The 20,518-nt window shown below is 51.3% G+C and overlaps 4 protein-coding genes across 4 annotated transcripts; 3 read left to right on the top strand and 1 right to left on the bottom strand.

Annotated features, from left to right (window-relative positions):
- The first annotated feature begins 770 nt into the window (after positions 1-770).
- BDP81DRAFT_470803 (uncharacterized protein) lies at positions 771-2,856 on the top strand. The gene is made up of 2 exons (XM_060594563.1): positions 771-1,154; positions 1,201-2,856. Exons 1-2 carry the CDS (start codon positions 930-932, stop codon positions 2,704-2,706), a joined length of 1,731 nt encoding a protein of 576 aa, XP_060446079.1. The 5' UTR covers positions 771-929; the 3' UTR covers positions 2,707-2,856.
- Positions 2,857-4,893: 2,037 nt separating this feature from the next.
- On the top strand, positions 4,894-6,151 carry BDP81DRAFT_372183 (LITAF-like zinc ribbon domain-containing protein). Its single transcript, XM_060586648.1, has 4 exons — positions 4,894-5,087; positions 5,150-5,438; positions 5,504-5,549; positions 5,745-6,151. Exons 1-4 carry the CDS (start codon positions 5,069-5,071, stop codon positions 5,856-5,858), a joined length of 468 nt encoding a protein of 155 aa, XP_060446078.1. The 5' UTR covers positions 4,894-5,068; the 3' UTR covers positions 5,859-6,151.
- Positions 6,152-6,709: 558 nt separating this feature from the next.
- On the top strand, positions 6,710-7,527 carry BDP81DRAFT_316974 (uncharacterized protein; the record flags this gene model as incomplete). Its single annotated transcript, XM_060584213.1, has 4 exons — positions 6,710-7,124; positions 7,180-7,219; positions 7,269-7,320; positions 7,372-7,527. The coding sequence occupies 4 exons, from the start codon at positions 6,710-6,712 to the stop codon at positions 7,525-7,527; spliced, it is 663 nt and encodes a 220-aa protein (XP_060446077.1).
- Positions 7,528-7,840: 313 nt separating this feature from the next.
- On the bottom strand, positions 7,841-11,063 carry BDP81DRAFT_460181 (OPT oligopeptide transporter; the record flags this gene model as incomplete). Its single annotated transcript, XM_060593628.1, has 11 exons — positions 7,841-8,570; positions 8,631-8,886; positions 8,937-9,372; positions 9,432-9,456; positions 9,538-9,874; positions 9,930-10,260; positions 10,324-10,532; positions 10,592-10,673; positions 10,728-10,806; positions 10,866-10,903; positions 10,974-11,063. 11 exons carry the CDS (start codon positions 11,061-11,063, stop codon positions 7,841-7,843), a joined length of 2,613 nt encoding a protein of 870 aa, XP_060446076.1.
- Positions 11,064-20,518: the final 9,455 nt, after the last annotated feature.

The raw sequence follows: 20,518 nt of genomic DNA, 5'->3' as shown, positions 1-20,518 counted from the left end.
TTAGTACCTCGGTAGATTATCCAGAAGCCAAGTGTCTCTGCCAAGTTGTGAGCTGCCGTTAGCCGCCACGGCATCCGGAGGCCGGGGTGTAAGGGCCTCCTCCATTCAATATGTCTCATCGTCGAAGACCCATCATTTCTTCAATATCATACAAGAAGTCTTTCCAAGGCGAGCCATAGCCCCTTGGCACATGATGCTGTCCTATGGGAAGGGGGAATGGCCACACAATCTCGGCTTTTTGCCGCCTCAGCTTGACTTGTCTTGAGCCCAATCGCAGGGCAAACGCCGCGTCACCTCAGTATTCTAAGGAGTAAGCATTTCAGCAAGGAGTTCCTATGATTGAAGAGGAATATTTCTATCCCATGGGAACAGCATAGGAAGGGATCAAGGAAGGTATCTTCACCTTGTACCTATTGTGGTAGTAGGAAGGTTTTCAAGGAGATATCTGGGAATACCATCACTCGGCAACGACGGCAGACAACTCGAAAAGGTTGCTTAGATTGCAATGTACCATTATTTATTAATAAAGATTGCTGGTACCTCTGGCAAACTCAAAATCTGTAGGAAACAGAGGTACTACAGCCCTATTGTTTAACTTTATAGATTTGCAAGCCCTTATTGGCTCTACCCCGCCCTTGGCGAAAGTGCTGTCCATCCGCACCCGATGGGATAGCCCGTCTAGGCCGTGATATATTTCAAGCTGATTAATGTCTCGAATGGATACCTGATCAAACTCAGTACCTACCTGGGCGGACTGGTTCGATTATGCTTCGATAAAGAGGATGTTCTCCTTTTCCCTTTTTGTCAAGCGTCTGGTCTAGTTGCGGTATCATGGGCTCGAACTTCTCGCGTTCACTCATTCAACTTACCTGGGGATTTCATCCTCCTTCGTCAAATCTTTCTCCTGGCAAGAAGTACCTCAGTGAAGAATGTCAGTCGTCAAGGACGTGGCACTTGGCATCATGGCCTGGACGAAGACGCCGCGCACCCCGACCTACAGAAAGCTCAATGTCGAAAGTGATGCTGAAGCTTTGCGGTCTCCCGGTCCATATGTCAACCAAATCTTCTCACATAGACTCCAAAGGACGTCTCCCAAAGCTTTGTTCAAGCTTGTTGTCCCAGTTCTTCTCTTCTCTGGGCTACTTTTTGCCGTTGTTAGTACACCTTCACCTCACCAGGTGACAGCCCTAACATATTCAGAGCCGTACAAATATCACACAATACATACCCGATCCGAACAGAAATGTGCTATCTTCGTTACCGCCGGTGGAGAAAGGTGGCCAGCGACATCTCAGAATAATCGTGCCGGCGGATGGTCCATCGCCAGACCTATGCAAAATGCTCATGTCGGGTATTGCATCCGGTTATCCCAGCTCGGTCATTGTCAACTGGGGCCGCGACTTTCAAAAATCTCCTGGAGGGTTTGGAGGCTCTCATCTCGGCAAGATCGATGGCACTCTCGCGTTCCTTGATTCTATCACCTCCGAGGAGGCTCCAGATGACGAACGCCTAGGACCAGACGACCTTGTCCTTCTCGTCGACGCCTACGATGTTTGGTTCCAGCTTCCACCATCCGTCCTCATTCGACGATACATGGCGCAGAATTATGCTGCAGACGAACGCATTCGCAAGGACTGGGCAGGATCTCGTTCTTGGTTCTCATCGGACTCGAAAAAGAGCCTCGTACCGCGGCAATCCATCATCATTTCGACCCAGAAGAAATGCTGGCCTGATGCAAGTCTTGGTTCTGACCCCCACTGTGACGACCTTCCTCAGTCCAGTGCACGGGAAGACATGTACGGCCCCCATACGGACGAAGACCCCAAGCAAATACATGACCTTCGCCCACGGTACGTCAACAGCGGAAGTCTTATGGGTCCTGTCGGGGATATGAAGCGCATGTTCCGTCGTGCACAAGAGAAAGTCGATGAAAAGCAAGCTGCCGGTGCAGGGATCTTCAGCGACCAAGGTATTTTTGCCGAGATCTTTGGCGAGCAAGAGATTTGGCGGACTTCCAAGCGACAGAATCACGATGACTGGGTGAAACTCCAAGCTGATCATCCTGAAAAAGCTGCTCAGGAAGCTCAGCAAAACGACTTCAATGTCGGTCTAGACTACATCCAAGATCTTTTCACTCCTACTGTGTTCGAAGAAGACGATGGGCTCTACATCGTGTCATCGGATGGTCCTGGACTTCGACAAGCTGCTGCTGATAGAGGCATTGATCCACCAAGGGTGGCTGGCATCCCAGAAGACATGCTTGGTTTACGCAGCCCTATCCAAGAGTCTGACATCGACAAGACTATGGGATGGCAGGATCTTCCTCTTTACACAGATTTCTGGAGCACTTCGGTGCCAGTTGTGGTACACCACAATGCCCATCGCAATGGGTTGAAAGGCCAGAGACTGCGCGATTGGTGGAAGAACAACTGGTTCTTTCCTTATCTCCGAATTTTGTTAGAGCTGCACTCAAAACCCCGAGAGGCTTTGGAGCCGCTGTTCAGAGCTCCGGGCCGCAATGGGGTGGAGGACTTGGTCTACAAAGCACCAGCTGCAGATGCTAAGAAAAGGAAACCCCGCATCTTCAAGAAGCAGGACCTCAAGGAGCAAGGGCTAGCAGAAGCAGACTGGAACAGTTTGTGTAAGTCTGAGGGCCATGACGAGTGGTGGAACGAGGTTTTGCAGGACAACGAAGGGCCTCTTTAGTACAGAGGGCCAGCGTGTTACCTTTGTACGATGTCGTCTTCGTTTCAAGTAACTATACTCCTCGATAGAGTTTTCAATGAGTTCAAATGGCTATAAACCGCACTTCATGGCTCAGAGCTCTTTTTCCAGCGTTGAATCGACCTAAGAGACAAAATATACTTGGGGTTTCAAGGATGCTCAACCATCTGGATTGCTGCATTGTTGGCCCCTACATGTATTTATCTATCATTATTGTGCTACATGTACACAACAAGGAGCAGCATTCTTTTCCGACAACTCGTTTAAAGACATTGACCTGATGCACAGTGGACTCTTGCGGGGAGATAGCCGAGAGGGGGGGGGGCACGTTTGAGCTAGAGCCCAGGGACGCAGGTATCGATGCCCATCATCGACAGCGAGTAGTACAGTAAAAAAGTATCCGATGAATAACAAACGCAATCTCGATTCACCTTCACCCGGGGGGAATTATCTTGGCGTAGAATATAGTGCTCGTCACAGAGTATCAATATCTTACCCCGTAGGCCGCCTTGCATACCACTTCTTTCGGTTCCCCATTAATCTTGTGCCTTGGCCCCGAATGTTTCGATGACAATACCACAGTCCGAAGGTGAAATGAAACGCTGTGAGCTGTGGGATGTCCATGACTTCGTGGTTGGAATGTATGCACGGCAAGCGGATGAGACTTGAGTAATGGAGAGTTTCGGCTCGTACCGAACATGATGATATCACGCCTCTTTTCTATGCAACTTTCAACATACCTAGGTACTTTAGTTTCTGCTACTATTGGCTCTGTCTTCTCATATTAAATCAATACCCACGGTGTCAGGAGTCGTCCCACTCCTAGGCCCGATAAATACGAAGAGAAAATAAGTGTTGGCTGCATGTGCGTGGCTTCAAGTTTGGACCAGATCCAAACCACAGCCTGCTTCCCCAGCCCACGAGCAATTGCGGACCGGTAGAGGCCGCGCCAGCTTTCTCATCAACAAAGGACTACGTCGAGAAAGGTCAGATCTTAGCCCGTTACTCTAACCTTGACTCTAATGCTAGCAGCTAGCCTCGTCCAATTGAGTTCTTGCAAGGCCAACTGCATCCACTGGCAAAGACAACGTCTCGTTGAGCCCCTACTTCATAGAATCTTACTTAGGACAGTTTCATTCACCTCAGAAATGAATTTTACGTCCATTTACTATCTTGAGTAATTCAGGGTCCACTTTGTTGGAGGATACCTAATCAACGTCGTCACGAGGCCTCAAAAGCGCCTCACAACTCTCTCACACACCCACCGACGCCTTGAGGCCCCGGCCTTACCACACCCCTCTCTCTTCCTTCCTCCTTTATCTTCTATATAAGAAAATATAAGAAAACAGAAAAATGCTCGCGTAGGCAAATATGCCTCCGAGGGCCGGTTACTTGTTGCGGCAACGCCGTCTGTGGACGGCGTAGGGCTGCTAGAGACCCATTCGCTTCTGCCGAGTCAGGGACCCCCTGCTGGCGTGCTTTTTGGAACTGAACGGACCCTGGGGATTAGATACTAAACTCCACTGCTCTAGGCACGAGAAGAAAAGTGTACATTATAGACTGCCTGACTTGTCGTACGCTATAATGGCGGCACGGCACATCATATGCCCAAAGGGCGCTCTGGTTGATCGGAGCTTAGTTACATAGATAGCTGGGCACCTGTCCCTGATGATGTAAAACACCACTACTACTACTACTAGAGGCCTCAAAAGCACCACCAACCGGGGTTTTGAAGTGCGGAGAGCCATATCATCCCAGTGCATTCTGAATACTCATTGATATTCAAGCCTGTCAAATTCACTAAAACATAGTTCCTGTATGGTTGTGGAACTGAAGACGGATTCGGCGATCGACAGGGAGGGAACACGAGCTCAGGGTGCTATTTTGAGACGGCCAGGCAGCAGCATTTAGAGCGCTACATTTCCCCGAAGGATTCGACTGCCAGAAAGGGCAACGGGCTCGTAAAACCGAAGGAGACAACTGGTCGGCACATGTCTATTCTGCATGGCAACAGTGTCTCTGCCACGATGCAATTGGTCCTCATTGAAAATGCCGAACAACATGATTGGTAGTCCCTTAACATCAACTTACAGCGATGCATTCGGCGATATGCAACTGACGTGTGGCAGACTACAGATGACAGGTTCCGTGTTTCATCAGAGGAACTATCCCAAAGCTGCCGTGGTTATTGGTCAACGGGGTTGCCATCCGTTGGTTGGGTGCCATGTTATTCGAGATGTCGTCCTATATGAATGCGCTCTTCCCAAGTCCTCGATAACCTCCCCATCAACTATCTCCTCTCATCTGAGCATAGTACAACATTCGTTTTGGCTGTAATCCAGGCATGAGCAAGAGTGAATTCGGTAAGGAACACTTATATCATCACTTCGAGGCGGCCATGACCAAGACTGATCAATCCCCTCAGAAACGATGTCGAACGCTCCCGAAGACTTCAGCATCCGATCTCCAGTTCCTCAATACCAAGCAATGCATACTCCCGCATCAACTGCCATCGGCAGCCACGACATCGCCGGACCTAACGTCAAATACTGCCACGTCGTTCACTGCAACCATGGAGAATCTCTCGGAGAAGGCTCCCGGGCCAACGTCGTGCCCGTTGCCCTTGTGGAGAGATGGCCTGCTTTGATCGAGTGCCCTGCTTGCAAGGGGGTCACTCCCACCACGAGGGACCATAGAATTGGCAAAGGAGCGCAGTAAGTCGGACCCGAGCCACAATTCATACGACAACTTGAAACTCTTGACTAATTGATTTCTATAGCTGGATGGCCATTATGCTCTTCTGCACCACCGGTGTTGGTGTGTTCGTGTCAGAGCCCTCCCGGATAGGGGCTAGTAAGAGGTAGTAAGGAGTCCAAGCAACAAAGGAACAGCTCAGATGTATATACAGCGCAGGGAGTACACGTCGAGGGAGGAGCAGACTTCAGTAATTCATCATTCTACCCCTAACTGCAGTTGGCCTCTGAGAGCTTCCACCCTGCGTCAACATCCCAACTTGACAGTTCGCTCCGTACGCCATGAGGCCATTCAAGGACGTCGTTCACAGCTGCCAGCGCTGCGGACGCAAGGTAGCGACTCGGCGATTCGGCGGTGGCACCAAGGCGCACCTTATGTGAAACAGAGATTCATGATCGGACTCGGGGGTCATGCAATCGTGTACTCTCTGATGACTCTTTCTTTTAGTCTTTTGCTTGGGCCCCCGGTGTAGATGAGATACGACTGGTTCGTCATGTGTCACGAGTTATGGCACGCAGCAATGGGCATATGAAGTGGGTTAAAGTGGCTTGAAGTAACCCATCTAGAATGAGCACATAAGAGCAGTCTATATACTAAGAGAGTGTGATATCCACGTGAGAAAGCACGTAGCAAGATGCTTGACGAGTGCTGATACCATTCCTGTTTCGTGACATCATGCCATCTTCTAAGTAAATCTAAACTTCATTCCATCCCGTTCCAACTTTGAACCCTTGTGATCGTCAGGACTTAAGCGTCCTAATGAAGTTCCGCATGAGCATCTGGCACATGCGGCCTTCTTATCGCGTGATACAGGGGAGTCAACAACTGCCGCACAGGAAACGGCAAATGACGTTCTGATTTTGGGTGAGGATGCATTCACACGTTGCATCCCGGTATCAATGAACAGGCGGGGCAGATCCCATCCGAACATAGCTGATAAAGTAAGGTGACTTCAAACGATTGAAGAGTAGCTGATCCTGGTCAAGATCTGTTCAACTTCCTGAAATGGACAATGGGGCACGGCCATTGCAACCGGGCATGGCATCGTCCCATTTTCTGTATGACTGGCTGCAGGAGATGTCTAGATAAGTTCGTAGCCTTTGGGCATAAAAGGTCTGTGTGAGTGCAACTTCTGGGTATTCTTTTCGTCTCGGTAGAGGACGTCACGGCTTCCACACGGCTTTCATCCTCGGTCTGATAGATACAGTCCCAGTGTCAAAACACCGCCGAAATGCATCGCGCCATCTTCATCTTCCCTCTTCTCTTGCTGGCCAATCCAGTATCAGCGGTGACATGGTACTTCCTTCGGTACTACCCCGCGTCCGGTCAGAAGCTCACCTCTTTCTCGGGCGAGATGGTAATCCCATCACTTCCGCGCGTCGGTGTTTACTATCTCTGGCCAGGCTTACAACCAACCGATAACTCTGGCGTGTACCAAAACGTTCTCGATGGCCGGAGTGGAACATGGTGGCTCGGGTCCGGGTGGTGCTGCTCTAACCCGAGTCTTCCTTGGGGCGGAGGCTTCAACACATATGGCGGGGAGACGATTTCGTTCCAGAACACCCTCAAATCGGATAATTCGGCATGGACCAGCACTGTGACGAGACAAACTGGAGGTCAGGTTGTTAACAACGACTTCGCTCTGGGTAAGTCGCCGTTGGATGATCGGTGAGGCCGCATAGTACTGACTGCCTACTTCAGCCGACAAGTCTTTCAACCAAGCGCTCTTTGCTATTGAGTTGTAGATTTCGCACGATGCCAATTCAAGGAATCTTACTAAGGCTTCAAAGGTACGATGTCCCATGGGACTTTGGTCCACTAGCATTCAACAACGTTGTAATCGTATGTCCATTATCCAAGCATCAATCGTGGATCGCAACTGACAGCCCTCAGACATCCGCCGGTAGCTCAGACTCAAGCTGGTGCAACAGCTTGCCGCAAAATTACAACTCGGCAACCAACTATACCATCACCGGTACCAGTGCTAGTGTGAGCGGTGATACTGTCACTTGCAGTATCCAGTCGGTTGTACTACACGCGCCAACATGAGCGATGGCACTGAGATATTGCGACAATGATTGGTATTATTATGTTATTCTAAGAGGGATACTCTTCTGCGGTCAACATAAGGGGATATCAAGAAAAACTAGCTCAACGCTACATATTAGCCCGCAGGCTCATCCATCTCTTGCTCTCTCTCGTGTCTACCATAGTCGTGAACCATAGTCGTGAACAGACGTTATAATCAATGAGTGCGTGCGAATCAAAGATTGGTTTTGACGGAAGATCCGCCACAGCCCTCATCATTGCGTGCCCAACAGAAGCAGTAAAGGCCCAGTGAGACAAGCAGCGATGAAGCAGCTTAGGGAGTGGGGACCTGGGAGGGGTTCCACCAAGGGTAGAACCGCTCGCCCTCGGCCAGGGACTTGAGGGTACACGCGGAACCCTCGCAGCCGGCGCCGATCTGGGTGGTGCCCCACCAGTTGACCTCGGCACCGAGCCACTGCACAGTGAAGAGCATGAGGATGCCCGAGAGTGCAATGCCGGCTGAGAACGAGGCCGACAGGACAAAGTTGTACTTGGACCAGAAAGCCAAGTAGCGGCTTCGGACGTAGATCCAGGACAACCAGGCGATGGGGACGGCGGGCCAGGCGTATGAGAAGCTGTACGGAGCCCAGTTGATGCCTCCGTAGAAGAGAGCAACGGGGTGGAACTGGCGGAGGTAGCGGTTCTTGGGGTAGAACTTGATTAAGTAGTAGAACAGGACCGGCAGAATGATGCCCAAGGGGAAGCCGAGCAGGAGGTAGTTGTACTGTCCCTGGTGACCGAAGACCTTGATAGGTCCAATAGTACCCCAGAGCACGGCAGCGGTGAAGAAGGTGTTGGGTCCGGGGCAGAAGAAACGCATAGGAGCGTCGGGAGTGCAGACGTTGGGGATGTTGATTTGAAAGTTCATGACACCCGTGCAGACGAATGTGGAAATGAGAGTGGCAACCATCTGGCAGGCAAAGGTCTGACGGGGAGGGATCTTGAGGTAGTGAGCCACCTTCAAATCGTTTGCGAAGTGGACGGCGTGAGCGCACGTCACGTAACTATTCCGGCATTATTAGAACCAAGCGCGGTCACAAGAGGAGAGAATTTTGTAAACTTACCCGAAGGACTTGAAGAAGTTCATGGCCAAAGCATTGCCCTGTACCCACATACCACCGATGAACTCGGCCAGAACATTGAGGGTAACCTCAATACCTGTCATGGCCTTGATAATTCCGATGGGGATGACGAAGACGACGGCCAAGAAGATACCATAGGGGACAACGCCCGGCGTAGTGTAAGTAGGCCATGCCGCGACACCTGCAAAGCCGAGGCCTGCAGCGACGATGAGCGTGCCCAGATACCACCACTCGGAAACTGAACCGACTTAGTATTGGTCAGATCTCTTCACTATTGGAGGTCCTTACCTTCAGGGTAAGAAGCCATGAGACGGTTGTGGACGTCCTTGTACTCGCCAGTCTCCTCGCCCTCGGTAACGGTCTTCTTTTGGCGGCGAATGCTGGCCCACATGTTCTTGAAGCCCATCACGATCTCGTAGCGGTGGAAAATTGCAACGTGGGTGACGGCAGCAGCGTAGAGGGCAAAGAATGCGCCATAGACCATGGTGTTGGCGGCTGCGAGGTAAGCGGCCGAATAGTTCATGTACTTCTCATGGTCATACATGCCACGGTCGTCGAGAGCGCGGGAGACATTATAGAGATTGCCGAAGTGGTCAAAGACACGGTTTGAGTTGATCGGGAGGTAGGCAGTGTTCCACGCGTTTGTGTAGTAGAGACCCATGATCACGAATCCGAGCAACCACATGCCGAGAGTGCGGTTGAAGGTGGAAAAGGCAGGAACCATCTGCTCAAGATTAGCAAAGCCCAGAGTAAGATGTCATGAGAGTATAAGATGGTACTTACCAAGGGATCGACACTGTCGAAAAGCCTGTGTAGGGGGAGAATCAAGTCAGCGCGAATTTCATTTGGGTAGGAGTGCTGTGAAATGAGCCGAAGAGGGTCTACTCACATGACGTTCCAGTCAAAGGTAGGCCAGGGGTTGAACATTCCCAAACCGTTACGGAAACCTGTCAAAATCTCCAAGTTGTGGTTGTCGGGCGAGATCCAAGTCATCCAGCTGAAGAAGGTGAGGACTTCAAAGATGTAGTTCGGGAACCAGAAGTAAACAAACATTGCGGCAAAGGACCACAGGAAGAACTTGTATCGAGTCATCGCATACAGTCTCTTGAAAGGTCCCGGCACTGCAATGTTGTTCTCGTTGTGTAGCGCCGAGTTGAGGGCAATGGTGACGAGAGACGCCGGCCACACGCAGTACGAAGGGTACACGATGAATCGGCGAGTGAGTCCTACGTCACTGTTAGCATCAAATCTTCCTCCAAGGTACATCGCTGCATCACTTACCAGCGAGACCGTAGCCAATGAAGTTGGTAGAGAGCGCAATCAGGATCTGATAGGCGAAGCTCTTGGCGTACGGCTGGTTGAAGTATTGCGGCAAGACCTGAGTCCAGACAATGTACTGGGTGTACGGCAGACTCTTTGCAGTATTGGCCATAATGGCAATAAGCATGTGCTCCTTCTTGTTGAAGCGGCCTGGGTTGAGGGGGATTTCGTAACCAAAGACGGAGAAAATGGTGTTCGGCATGAACTTCTCCCATGCCTTACCGAGGGGGAAGGCGAGAAGCTGAGCGACGTTGGATTCGATACTGATGAGGGGCTGACGGATACTGAATAGCTGTTCCGATCGTTAGCCTTGTGCTACGCAATGACGCAGCGATGCTCGCGGTCGACGACTTACCTGGTTGATGAAGGCCAAGAAGACCGAGAAGAAGACGCCAATAGTCCACGCTCGAATCGTTCCGCACGGAAGAGAAGGGTCGTCCTTATTGTCGACGACAGCTCGCACCTCCGCGTAGGGGCTGTTGTTGGTGATCAAAGCAGCCTCAAGCTTCATCTCCCAAATCAGTTGCTCGTGCTTCTCGGGTCTCTCAAAAACATCCTGATTGTCTGCTGTCGTGTCAGTCTCGTTGTTGTCACAAGTCATATCGTATTTGGGCTTCACTCACCAAGGAATTCATGGATCTTCATGAGAACGCTGTGAGGAAAGTTCGGGTCTCGGTTGTGAATCCTCAGGACAGTCTCCATCATCTGCGTCCTGTGTCAATTGCATATCCATGCTACTTAGGTAGTCTTTAATCATACCTTGCGCACTCCTTCCAAGGAGAGGGTGGCAGCGACGGCCTTGGCCTCGATGAGATCATCCTCGGTAACATTAAGATGGCTTGAGGAGTTGTCAGCTCTCCCTATTTGTATGTTCAAGAGCATTTATGAGGTACTCACGCTTCAAAAGCTTCTTCCTCAGAGTTAAGACGGTGGAGCTCCTCGGTATGTGCGCCCTTCACGAGCTGGTCAACTCAATCCATGATATCGTTTGCCGTTGGCACTTACAGCAGCAAGTTTCTCGTCAGTCAGGACGCCCTGATCCCTCCCGATATCAATGGGGGAGACCGACGGGTCGTTCTTCTCGTCGTTCGCCATTGCGCTTTGGGTGGCTGTGAAGTTGGACGTGGATGGAGAGCAAGAGACCACGACACAAAAGTCAGACCCAGTGGCGTGGGACACGGGGATAAATAAACCTTTTGAAAAAGACTGAAGACAGCCAGGTCGCTTATCAGCGGTACCACATGGTCGGCGCCCAGATGCCAACCGGGTACCTCACACATGATGGGCTTCCACATTTGGATTATGCGAACAGGTCGGCAGGTGGCAAGGTATCCAAGCTGATTTTCGGAGGCAGTCCCAGTCTAGGCCGGCTGGGCAACATCTTGGCTGTCTAGTCGAAAGGATCGACCTTCTCGGTCAGGCATTCAACCGATGAGATGGGTGGACAGCAGATATGCAAGAGAACGAGGATTGGTCCGTACAACCAGGCGATTCGTCTCCAGTTGCGAAGACGGCGACCACAAAGTCTCGGCGAGACAAGGAGGCAGGGGAAGCATTTGAGTTGCCAGACAATGACCCAACTGTTGGTCCTTCTTGACGGGACAGAGGAACAGGGAAGGGTGGTCGCAGAAGAAGCAGGGTCTTGGACGAGATCCTTGCGCAGTACAGTTGGATACGTGGGGGAGGGTCAAAACTGGTAGGTTAACGACAAGGCTGGTGGTACGGAGTGCGCGTCTGTTAGACTGTTGCTTCCCACGTTCTGTGCAGACGGGGAAAGATGCGGATCCAACTATACTCTGCTTCCCGTACTTCGTACTCCCGTGTCAAGAGGGGAGGTTTGTTTAGTGTAACTGAGGCGAATTTCGTGGTACGAATACAGATCCCTCTCAGTGAGATTTGCAGTACGCAGTGGCAGCAAAAGGTCTAGTGTCATGATCTGTCTCCGGAATCAAAATGAGGTTTCAAGTGACTCGAGTGACAAACCACGGTGATGATGAGTAAAAACCTCCTATGCCGTCATTCTGAGGAAGAATGAGTCCATTCTCACCAGCCCAAGTCACATGGCAGAGGCAGAGCGACTAGGAGGAGATTGACTTGGACACACAGTCGATCGCGCTATCTCTCCGTGCCGCATTTCAGGTGCCCCTTACGTTAATATCTGAAAAGAGGGAGGCCTCGAGAAGTCTGATGGTTCGCAGTGGAGCTTGTACCCGTGGGAGTTCAAAGTTGGAAGCACGAGAAACGGGAGGGAACTCAATATTCACACGGAACAGGGGTCCAGCCGCAAGGCGTAGAAAAGTGGTTAGACTGAGAGAATGCATACTTGAATTGAGCTAAATGCAGTTTCGCCCAGCTTTACAAAAGGCCGGCGGGTACTTTTGTCATTCTTGGACAAGCATATAAGCGTAAGGAAACGGAAGAGGGCACGACGACAGTCGGATAGATCGTGCGGAGTAGAGACGTGGGAAAAGGGAGGGAAAGGAGCCCCCAAAGTGAGGTGGGCGCTGAGGCTTGTCACGTGTGGCTGTGTGGGGGAAATTAAGGTTAAATTGGCGCTAGCACGGACCATCTACGTACCGATTCGGCTGATGACTGTGGCACATGTGTGGCTGGTGCAATCTACGTACCGACCGGTCATTGCCAGCTGCCCACGCAAGCACCTCCCATTGTGTGAGGGGACGCTTTTCCCAGTGCATCTTCATCTTCACTCAACTCCCCTAACTCTGCCCAGATTCAATACGCGATAAGACTACCGAACAGACGGTATTCCTTCTCGATGCGAGGCCTGTTCTCAGACGACGCTCATCCTACGATCGACCTCTTTGCAGCAATCCCCAAATAGGCGCCATGTCGGGAACTTTTGCCAGTCACTTACGGGCTTATTTTATCCAGGCCGGCCTTCCTCGCATCGCAAAGTTGCGATGGGCGGGGGACAAACATCTCACGGCAGGCCAATGCCGTCTTCAAGGCAAGCTGCCAAAGGGTTTCGTTCTCGGTGGTTTTTCTTTCTAGCGGCCGTTGGTGAACCCCTGCTTCACACCCTGTCTCTGGGTAGTCTCTACTCCTTGTCGGCAGTGCCCAGATCTCGCTCGGGACCAGTCGAATCATCTTGTTGCGTGCAAGTTATCCAGCCGTACCTTCAACGTCCCATTCAGGCAGGAGGTTAAAACCCGCTCTATATAAGAACGGCACCACCACTCTCTTGGCTTTTCTTGGTTTCTCTTGGGATTTGCTTGGAACAAAGCCACCGTCTGCGATTAATCCTCTCCCACCCTCGCTATCAGCCATTCTCTTCGTCGTTGGCTTCTTGGCACATTCTGCTATCATTCTCCTCCTCGTCAGAAACTCTTTTCCAAGCGATACCCCTCACGAGTCACGAGCCGTGCTCCCTCTTCTCACCCACCTCAAATTCAAACACCACCAGAGACAGAACTCAGCGCCAACCGGGACGGGAACGGGTACCAAGTTGCGCCTCACAATGGCATCGATCAACATCTCGGATGGCTGACGTCTCCAGTCTTGTCCTGCTGCAAGTGGCGTTTGTTAGTCTCTTCGCGGAAAAAGGAAGGTCATTCTGGAAGACTGCGAGGAGGGAGGCGAGTTCAGCTGAATCCCGATGGACGACTGTCGACCGCGGCTGTTGCATTATTCGTCAATCACCCCGGGCTTATCGCAATCTCTCGCCAAGCATTGAAAGCCCCCCGATGCTCCAAACTGAGCGGGTTTCTCTCTGTTGGAGTCGTCGTATCCCGGCTCCCAGTCGCTGTAGTACGATCCAACCCCCGATGGCAACGAATCTGTGGTACGGTTGCTGCAGCTGGTCTCAGCACCCCCCTCCAGCTGTTCCACGAGCTTCCTACCTTAGATAGCTCCATGCAGTCCAATCCTGGCGTCGACTTTGTTAGATAGCGACCGCGAATTTCGAGGTCGTTGCCCCACATCCCGCATCTTTATGTGTCGGTTGGAGACGAATGCTCTTGGAGTCTGGACCGGAGACCTTGAAGATTACGAAAGGATGCTTGTTTACCCGTGGCGGACGGAGTCAAATCCCACGATTGGGACGTTGATTTGGCATTCGTCAACCGTCATCACGATTTCTGTGTGGATCGATTCTTCGGGGGCAGAAACATCCTAATAGCGCTTTCGAGAGGCAAAAAGGATGGGCTTGCAACAGCCGGCATGTATCTGCGCCTTGATACCGTTCTTGATATTGCCACATGGATCTTCAATCACAACGTTACGCGAGACAAAACGGCAATGACGGTATTGGCTGTCTGATACTGGTAAAGAATTGGCGAATGCGGGTGCGTATACACAGAGAGTCGTTGCTTGAGTACTATTGTCTATTCCTACCATCAGATCGTCTTGCGAACTGGCCAATCCGAACGACCTCCCTACACGAGAGACGGAGCAGACTTCCTGTTCTAGCAGTTGCGGGATTCTAGCCCAGAGGCCGTATCACGCAGATGTTCAGCTGCGCCGCAGGTGCAGCGGTGTGCGTTCAATTGTCTCAGCCAACCCTTTTTTCTTTTCTTTGGACCTCGGTACCGTACAGCTTCACGGAGACAATTCAGTCTGGTGGTGTCATACTTGAGATCTACTGACATGTATAGGTGGTCCACAAGATAACGCCGTCGCTCGAAACGCTCTACGGAGTACACATATTTGCTATTTGAATGGCACCAAGAACCTGATCCTTCCACCATCCAGCAAAGTTTACATGGCTGATGAAATTTCCATCGGTTGAAACCGCTACTAGGACGTATTCATCGTCCTCAGTCGCGTAGTTCCTTGCTCATATATCACTGCAACGAGCTTGCGGTATACGAGAGCTTGGTGAACTAAACGTGCCGCTTGGCTCAGATCAGGCCTACCTATCATCAGAGACGCAGGGCGAGTTCTGCTAGCGTCTACCAAGAGGCTGCCACTGTCTCCTTTGGACGTCTACCAGCAAAAGGAGGTGAATCTGAGAAAACAGAACCGGCTGGTTGGCACCATTGTGGTGTTGCAGAGACGGACGCACATGATATCCATGTCCCTCCGAATCCCCTAGTCTCTTTCCTTCCTCGACCCTGAAATCCTGTGCCACTCTTGGATCGGCTCAGTCTACCGATGATAAGACTGCTTTCGGTCCTAAACAAGTAGGTGAAATCGTGACAAGTGAGGCAACTTGACCGTTTCTAGAACAACGTGATCAAGGCCGGGGGTCTTCAACCCGAGGTTGTCAAAACCGAAGCAACCCGATGGTGTTTGACGCAATCCAACCGACAACAGGAATCCTCCTGTACTTAGTTCTTGCGCCGAGACTGTGGCAAGTTCGCCTTCGCCGCCGACTTCTACGCAGATATGCATGCTGCAGCCCGCAGCTCGCTCCCCTTCCTAGCCAAGATGTAGTTGGGTCGGTTACTCCGGCGGATGTGCGAATGTCACTGTCATCGTATGCGCTTCGTATGTTTGCTCTCGGAGATCCGCGAGGTTGGGACATTGCTGGCTGGCGTCCGTCGTCAAGGATTCGAGATCTCCCTTATGTTCCTTATCATAGACGGGCTTGGCTTGACATCACACAGGACTGGATATGATACCAGATGCGCTAAGCTGAGTATGGTATCCCATTCTTTCACCTCCCATCTACTCTCAGTTCGGTCACTCTACGCCCGTGGTTGGACAGTAATTTCATCATCGTCAGGGCCGCGTCGTCTATCGTCTCACGTTGTCCCAAATTCCTTTGAGCTTTGATGATCCTTTCCAAGATAAGGGACTTACCAACCATATTGATGGTTGGTCACTCTATGCCGTCCTCACTGACGTGGAAGACGTTTTTCTATTACATCATCTCGATCAATATCTCAATGAACAGATTATTGATTTGGTCAGGCACTTTCACTCACTCTTCCGTGTCTGGTTCGGTCATCCGATGTCCCTTTCTTAACTCCAGTCCAGATCCATGAGATGACTATTGGCAACTCTGCGATTCCGTCTCACCTCACCGAGGAGGTCGCTTGAGTGTATGCGTCTGAAGGCATGTTGAACAAGTCACCCAACGAGTACCGATGAGAGACCAACTCCTATCGACTTGGACGGACTATCGTTATGTTTTGGCGATCTAGCTCCATTTGATCGCATCTTGATGTTGAGGATTCGCTCCCCCCCAGCAAATCCTATACGAAAAGGATCTGTGTTCAGGGCCCTTAGTAAGAACGATCTCTCGTATGATAAGTATCATGCTTGCTTGAGGTACGGAAACAAGAAGGCGGAGGTCCCATTGAGTCACGTCGTCTCTCTCGACCGTTTGAATTGCCTGGCTCTTACTAAGGAATGAAACAGGCGTAGGAACTGTTGCAGTGCCTTTTGAGAGCCATTAAAGTCATCCAGCCAAAGCCTCGAGAACTCGACAGCTCGGCAAATACTTACATCGAAGTCCCTTTCAAGAACATTAGCCAGCAGTGCCATGTCTCCTTGACATGCCTTGCTATAACCACGCACCGAGAATCTCGTCAACAAAGACGGGCCAAAATTCCCTTGGACTACGGGATAGCTTTCCACAGAGCCCATTTTGAAACGGACTTCTACACTGGCCGTCTTTGACGAAGTAGCAAGAGAGCAACAACAGCGGAGCACCTCGGTCCTTCGGCTTGAGACGCGAGAGTCACAACGTCACATCACGGATCGTCGCCCTCAGCTCCAGACGGCGGAGTGTGCCTGTGTAGTTGATGTATCCAACTTTGAGATACGACACATGGAGGTATCAAGATAACAGCCTTCATTTAGGTCGGCGGACCGATGACGGGTCTTGGCAGACACAACGAATACTTGAGAAGTAAAGGGGTGACCACAGCCGCCCCGTCGCCCAAAATGTTTCGATGAGTGACGGAGCCATACATGGCGAGGAGGCCCCCAGTTACTCCAGGTGATCATGGCACAGATGGAGATTCGAGGGACATCTCCATCACAGCGACGTCGGCCTCCAAGAGAAATCGAGATGGACGGCCTCGGGGCTGACGGAGTCTGGCACGGGGCGGCAAATCTCGGGCTCGGCCTGCGCAGTCTCCTCACGCATGTCCCGTTGGGATGTGCCGGAATGCTTTTCTGAACGAAGGCTGAGGGCCGCAGCATCAGAAGGCGTTCCTACCGGTCCCGCCATCTCGGGCGTGCTTCCCGCACGTGGTTATTTATATCTAGTCTCGTTGCATCCTGAAGCCCAGAACTCGTCGTCACAGTCTCGTCTCTGGAAGTCCTTTCCCATGTTATTCCCAAGAAGAGCCCCTACGGTTCCACCTCTCTCCAATCTAGTTTGGGTATTCTTCAATGGAAAAGCCTCTTCAATGGGAAAGCCATTACAAGTGTAAAACCCGCACATTAGACACGGGAAAGGATAAGAGTGCTTCAAACGTACATCATCCGCAAGGCTGAGGAAAGGGGTTAGGAGTCTGGGTAAGCTTGCTTGGTGCCTTGGTGTAAAGTTGCATCTTCACAAGGGAAATGGGGGCGAACAGGCGGCATTGAGTTGTAGTACCTTTTGAGAGCCATTATATTTATCCAACCAAAGTCTTCGAGACCTGCGGATGTCTTCAACTTATGTAGGGACCGGGGATGTCACTTGAGATCAGGCTTGAGGCCAGGCCCAGGGAGAGTTTGTACATCCTTACGGCGCCCGCTGAGTTGAGGTGACGAGTCTATGGAAGAGTGGCGCATTCATTCGCGCGCTGTCACGTCTGGAGACAAGGGATCCGGATCAGCTGGGTAGGAAGGAGGTTAGGGTCCTGCCGAGGAGGCCGTTTCGCATTACATTGGAAGCACAGGGTGTTCGCGGTCGCCAAGGATGTTGGGATATGCTGAAGCGCCCATGGTACTGGAAGAAAGAATATGAGTATATGGGCTATGTAAAGTGTCTGTCTCGTGAGATGGCTAACAACCTGCTCACCGCCGATTACCGCGACTACAGAAGCTCATCGTAAAACTGGTATATTTCACAGGTAACATCGTTGAGTGAAGTGCCTCACATAAAGTTGAAGGGCCACAAAAATGCTTCTCGAACGCTGCGAAGCCTGACTGCGATTAAGCTTAAAACGAAAGCACGCGCTGCACGCGCCGTGTGTTCCCACATGCTGTGCTCCCACCGGTAGCATCTCACAGCTGCGGGCGGGATGAAGCTTGTAAGTGTCATTCAAGTCGGACTGTCTCAAATCATTCTGCAGTCACGTTTCAGCGGTCACTACGGTGTTGAGATTTCTTGTCCACAGTAACCCATCTCTCGTGAGCGCTGGGCGCAGATTGCCCCTGAAGATTGTCGTCAAGTGGCCCATGTCGAGAAATGAGGCTGCGCACGCCAGATCTCGTGACTTTCGCGACGGGTGTGGCTGAGCTCCTTGTGTCGCAGAGACGTGTTTGAATACTCACACCCGTGAGACAGCGACCAGAACTTTTCCGGTGTCACCAGGAACATGAATTTTAACATTTGGATGGTTTGTATTTGGGATCCCCTTTCCAGTACACTGCGTGCCTACCTACATGCTTGGATCACGACCATGGAGATGGCGGAAGGGGCACACACCACACACATCTGTCGCTCGGCCCAGTTCGTCCCGCAGATCGTCATCATGGTCAGGGTCCCGGCCAACTGAGCTAGAATGTCAAATTTTTGTCGCACAGAATTCTTCAGTAGAAATGACCTTTTGATTCAGATCTGTCTGGATTCGTCTTGGACTGGTGAGACATACGCATGCATTGGGTGTTGCCTTGTGAACCGGCCAGCTCGGGGTAAGGGGAATGCAATATTTGGATATTAATAGCATTGTACGAAAAGGAATGCCTCAGGGAGGCGCCTAATCAATCCGCCAACTTAATCTTGATCGACTTGCTTCCGAGACTCGGGTGGAATGTTCGTCTGGAATGTCTCATACTCGATGTCATGATCACGCGAGGAGAGCCGCATCTGAGAGGTTCTGATCTTTTGGCAGTGCTGGTGATTACATTAGCCGTGACCTTGGCGACGAAGTCGCAACAACTAATTCATAATGTGACCATAACTGCGAGGCAGGATCAGGTATTGTCGAGATAACGTCAAAGAGTATTACTGGGTACCGCGTTGAAGCAGGTCATCGGCTACGGCCAATAGTCATTAATGCTGATGCTGCGGAATACTCTGAAACATCTCGAACTTGTCTGCAAGACGGCGACGAAGAAGATGTAGGAGGGATTGCCGGCTCGCTGTTCAGCACGAGTCACAGAAGAGATAGACCGAATCCCTTGAAGGCACAGCTGACTGCCAATACAACTTTCGGTGGCCGACTCTGACAGCTCGTGGTGATGTGTCTAGCCCATTGCCCTGCATGCATCAGCAACGTCACGATGTACAACTGGCATATGCAGAGGTAGGTAGTGTAGTGTTCCGCTAGTCAAGAGACGCCATGAATTCGCGTCTTGGAGCTCGGTAGTGGTTACCAGCCACCGCTATTCCGAATATCTGAGAAACCAACACATTTTTAACCTGATGGGGAAGCGCGATGCCGGCAGCTCTAGCGGCGATTTCCATGGAACCAAGTAAGCGCTGGCGGTCTGTAGTAATACTTCAACGGCGTTGCGCCCGGCTCGGGTTGGTACAGCGCTTATCGACACCATTGGAAGGCACTTGCCGAGCAGCTCCCGTTCTGTCAGCGTATCTTTGATCAAATGTTTCTGAGGAGGCTGGGGACCAGAAATCAGGAGCTTCAGAAACGTAGGTGTTAATGATGCCCCCGAGGTCGCCGATTGCCATGACCTTTTCCGTGGTTGTTCTCAGCATGTGCTTGCATGTGCTGGGCCGTGCTTCATGATGTTTTGACCTCATGGTAAAAAAAGATGAGAGCGGCCGATGACACGGGTTATGAAGATGGGATGAAGCAGCTGCGGCTAGCTGGACGTCATTGTGCCCGAGAGAGATAGCAAAAAATACATGTGTCATTGCTTTCGGATGACCAAAGTTAAGTGCACTGACATTGCAAAAAATATACTGGAAGAGGTCGAGGACGAGAAGTTACCTTGATGAGAGTGAGCTGAGGGAGGATGCCGTTGTGGCGATTGGTCGTGTTTGGTGCAGGCGCTTACTGAGGTTATCGCCGCGTTTACTTTTTCCCAAAGGTCGTATCAGACGCGAATAAGTAGTCGATCCAGATGGACGATACCGATGGGGAGGACTCCCGCGTCGCGGCCTCACATCGTACGGACGGCCTCCGAGCACTTGTTCGGATGAGATGAAATGCGGCAGTGTTGGACAATCTTGAGAAGAAGAAGAAAAGAGGCGTGTTCGAGGAACCGTCGCATCACAGGTTAAGGTTAGTTGGATGATGTGCAATGACGGCAGGCCTCCCAGCACGAGAAACAATCAGAAACGGCCGGAGCGTTTCAATTGACGTGCCCTCCAGTTCGTGGTGAGTCTGACGGTGCTCGACCATCGTCTGAGGTTTTGTTAGGTAAGCACCCGTGAAGGAACTTAGGAAGGGGGAAGGAAGACGTGCATGAACTCAGTGTCATGTCAGAGGTGTGGACTGTGTGTGAGTGACATGAGAGTGTGG

Source organism: Colletotrichum phormii, assembly GCF_030913505.1.
Source record: "Colletotrichum phormii strain CBS 102054 chromosome Unknown BDP81scaffold_8, whole genome shotgun sequence".
NCBI classification, from domain to species: Eukaryota; Fungi; Ascomycota; class Sordariomycetes; order Glomerellales; family Glomerellaceae; genus Colletotrichum; species Colletotrichum phormii.
This window is presented reverse-complemented; position numbering and strand designations above follow the sequence as displayed.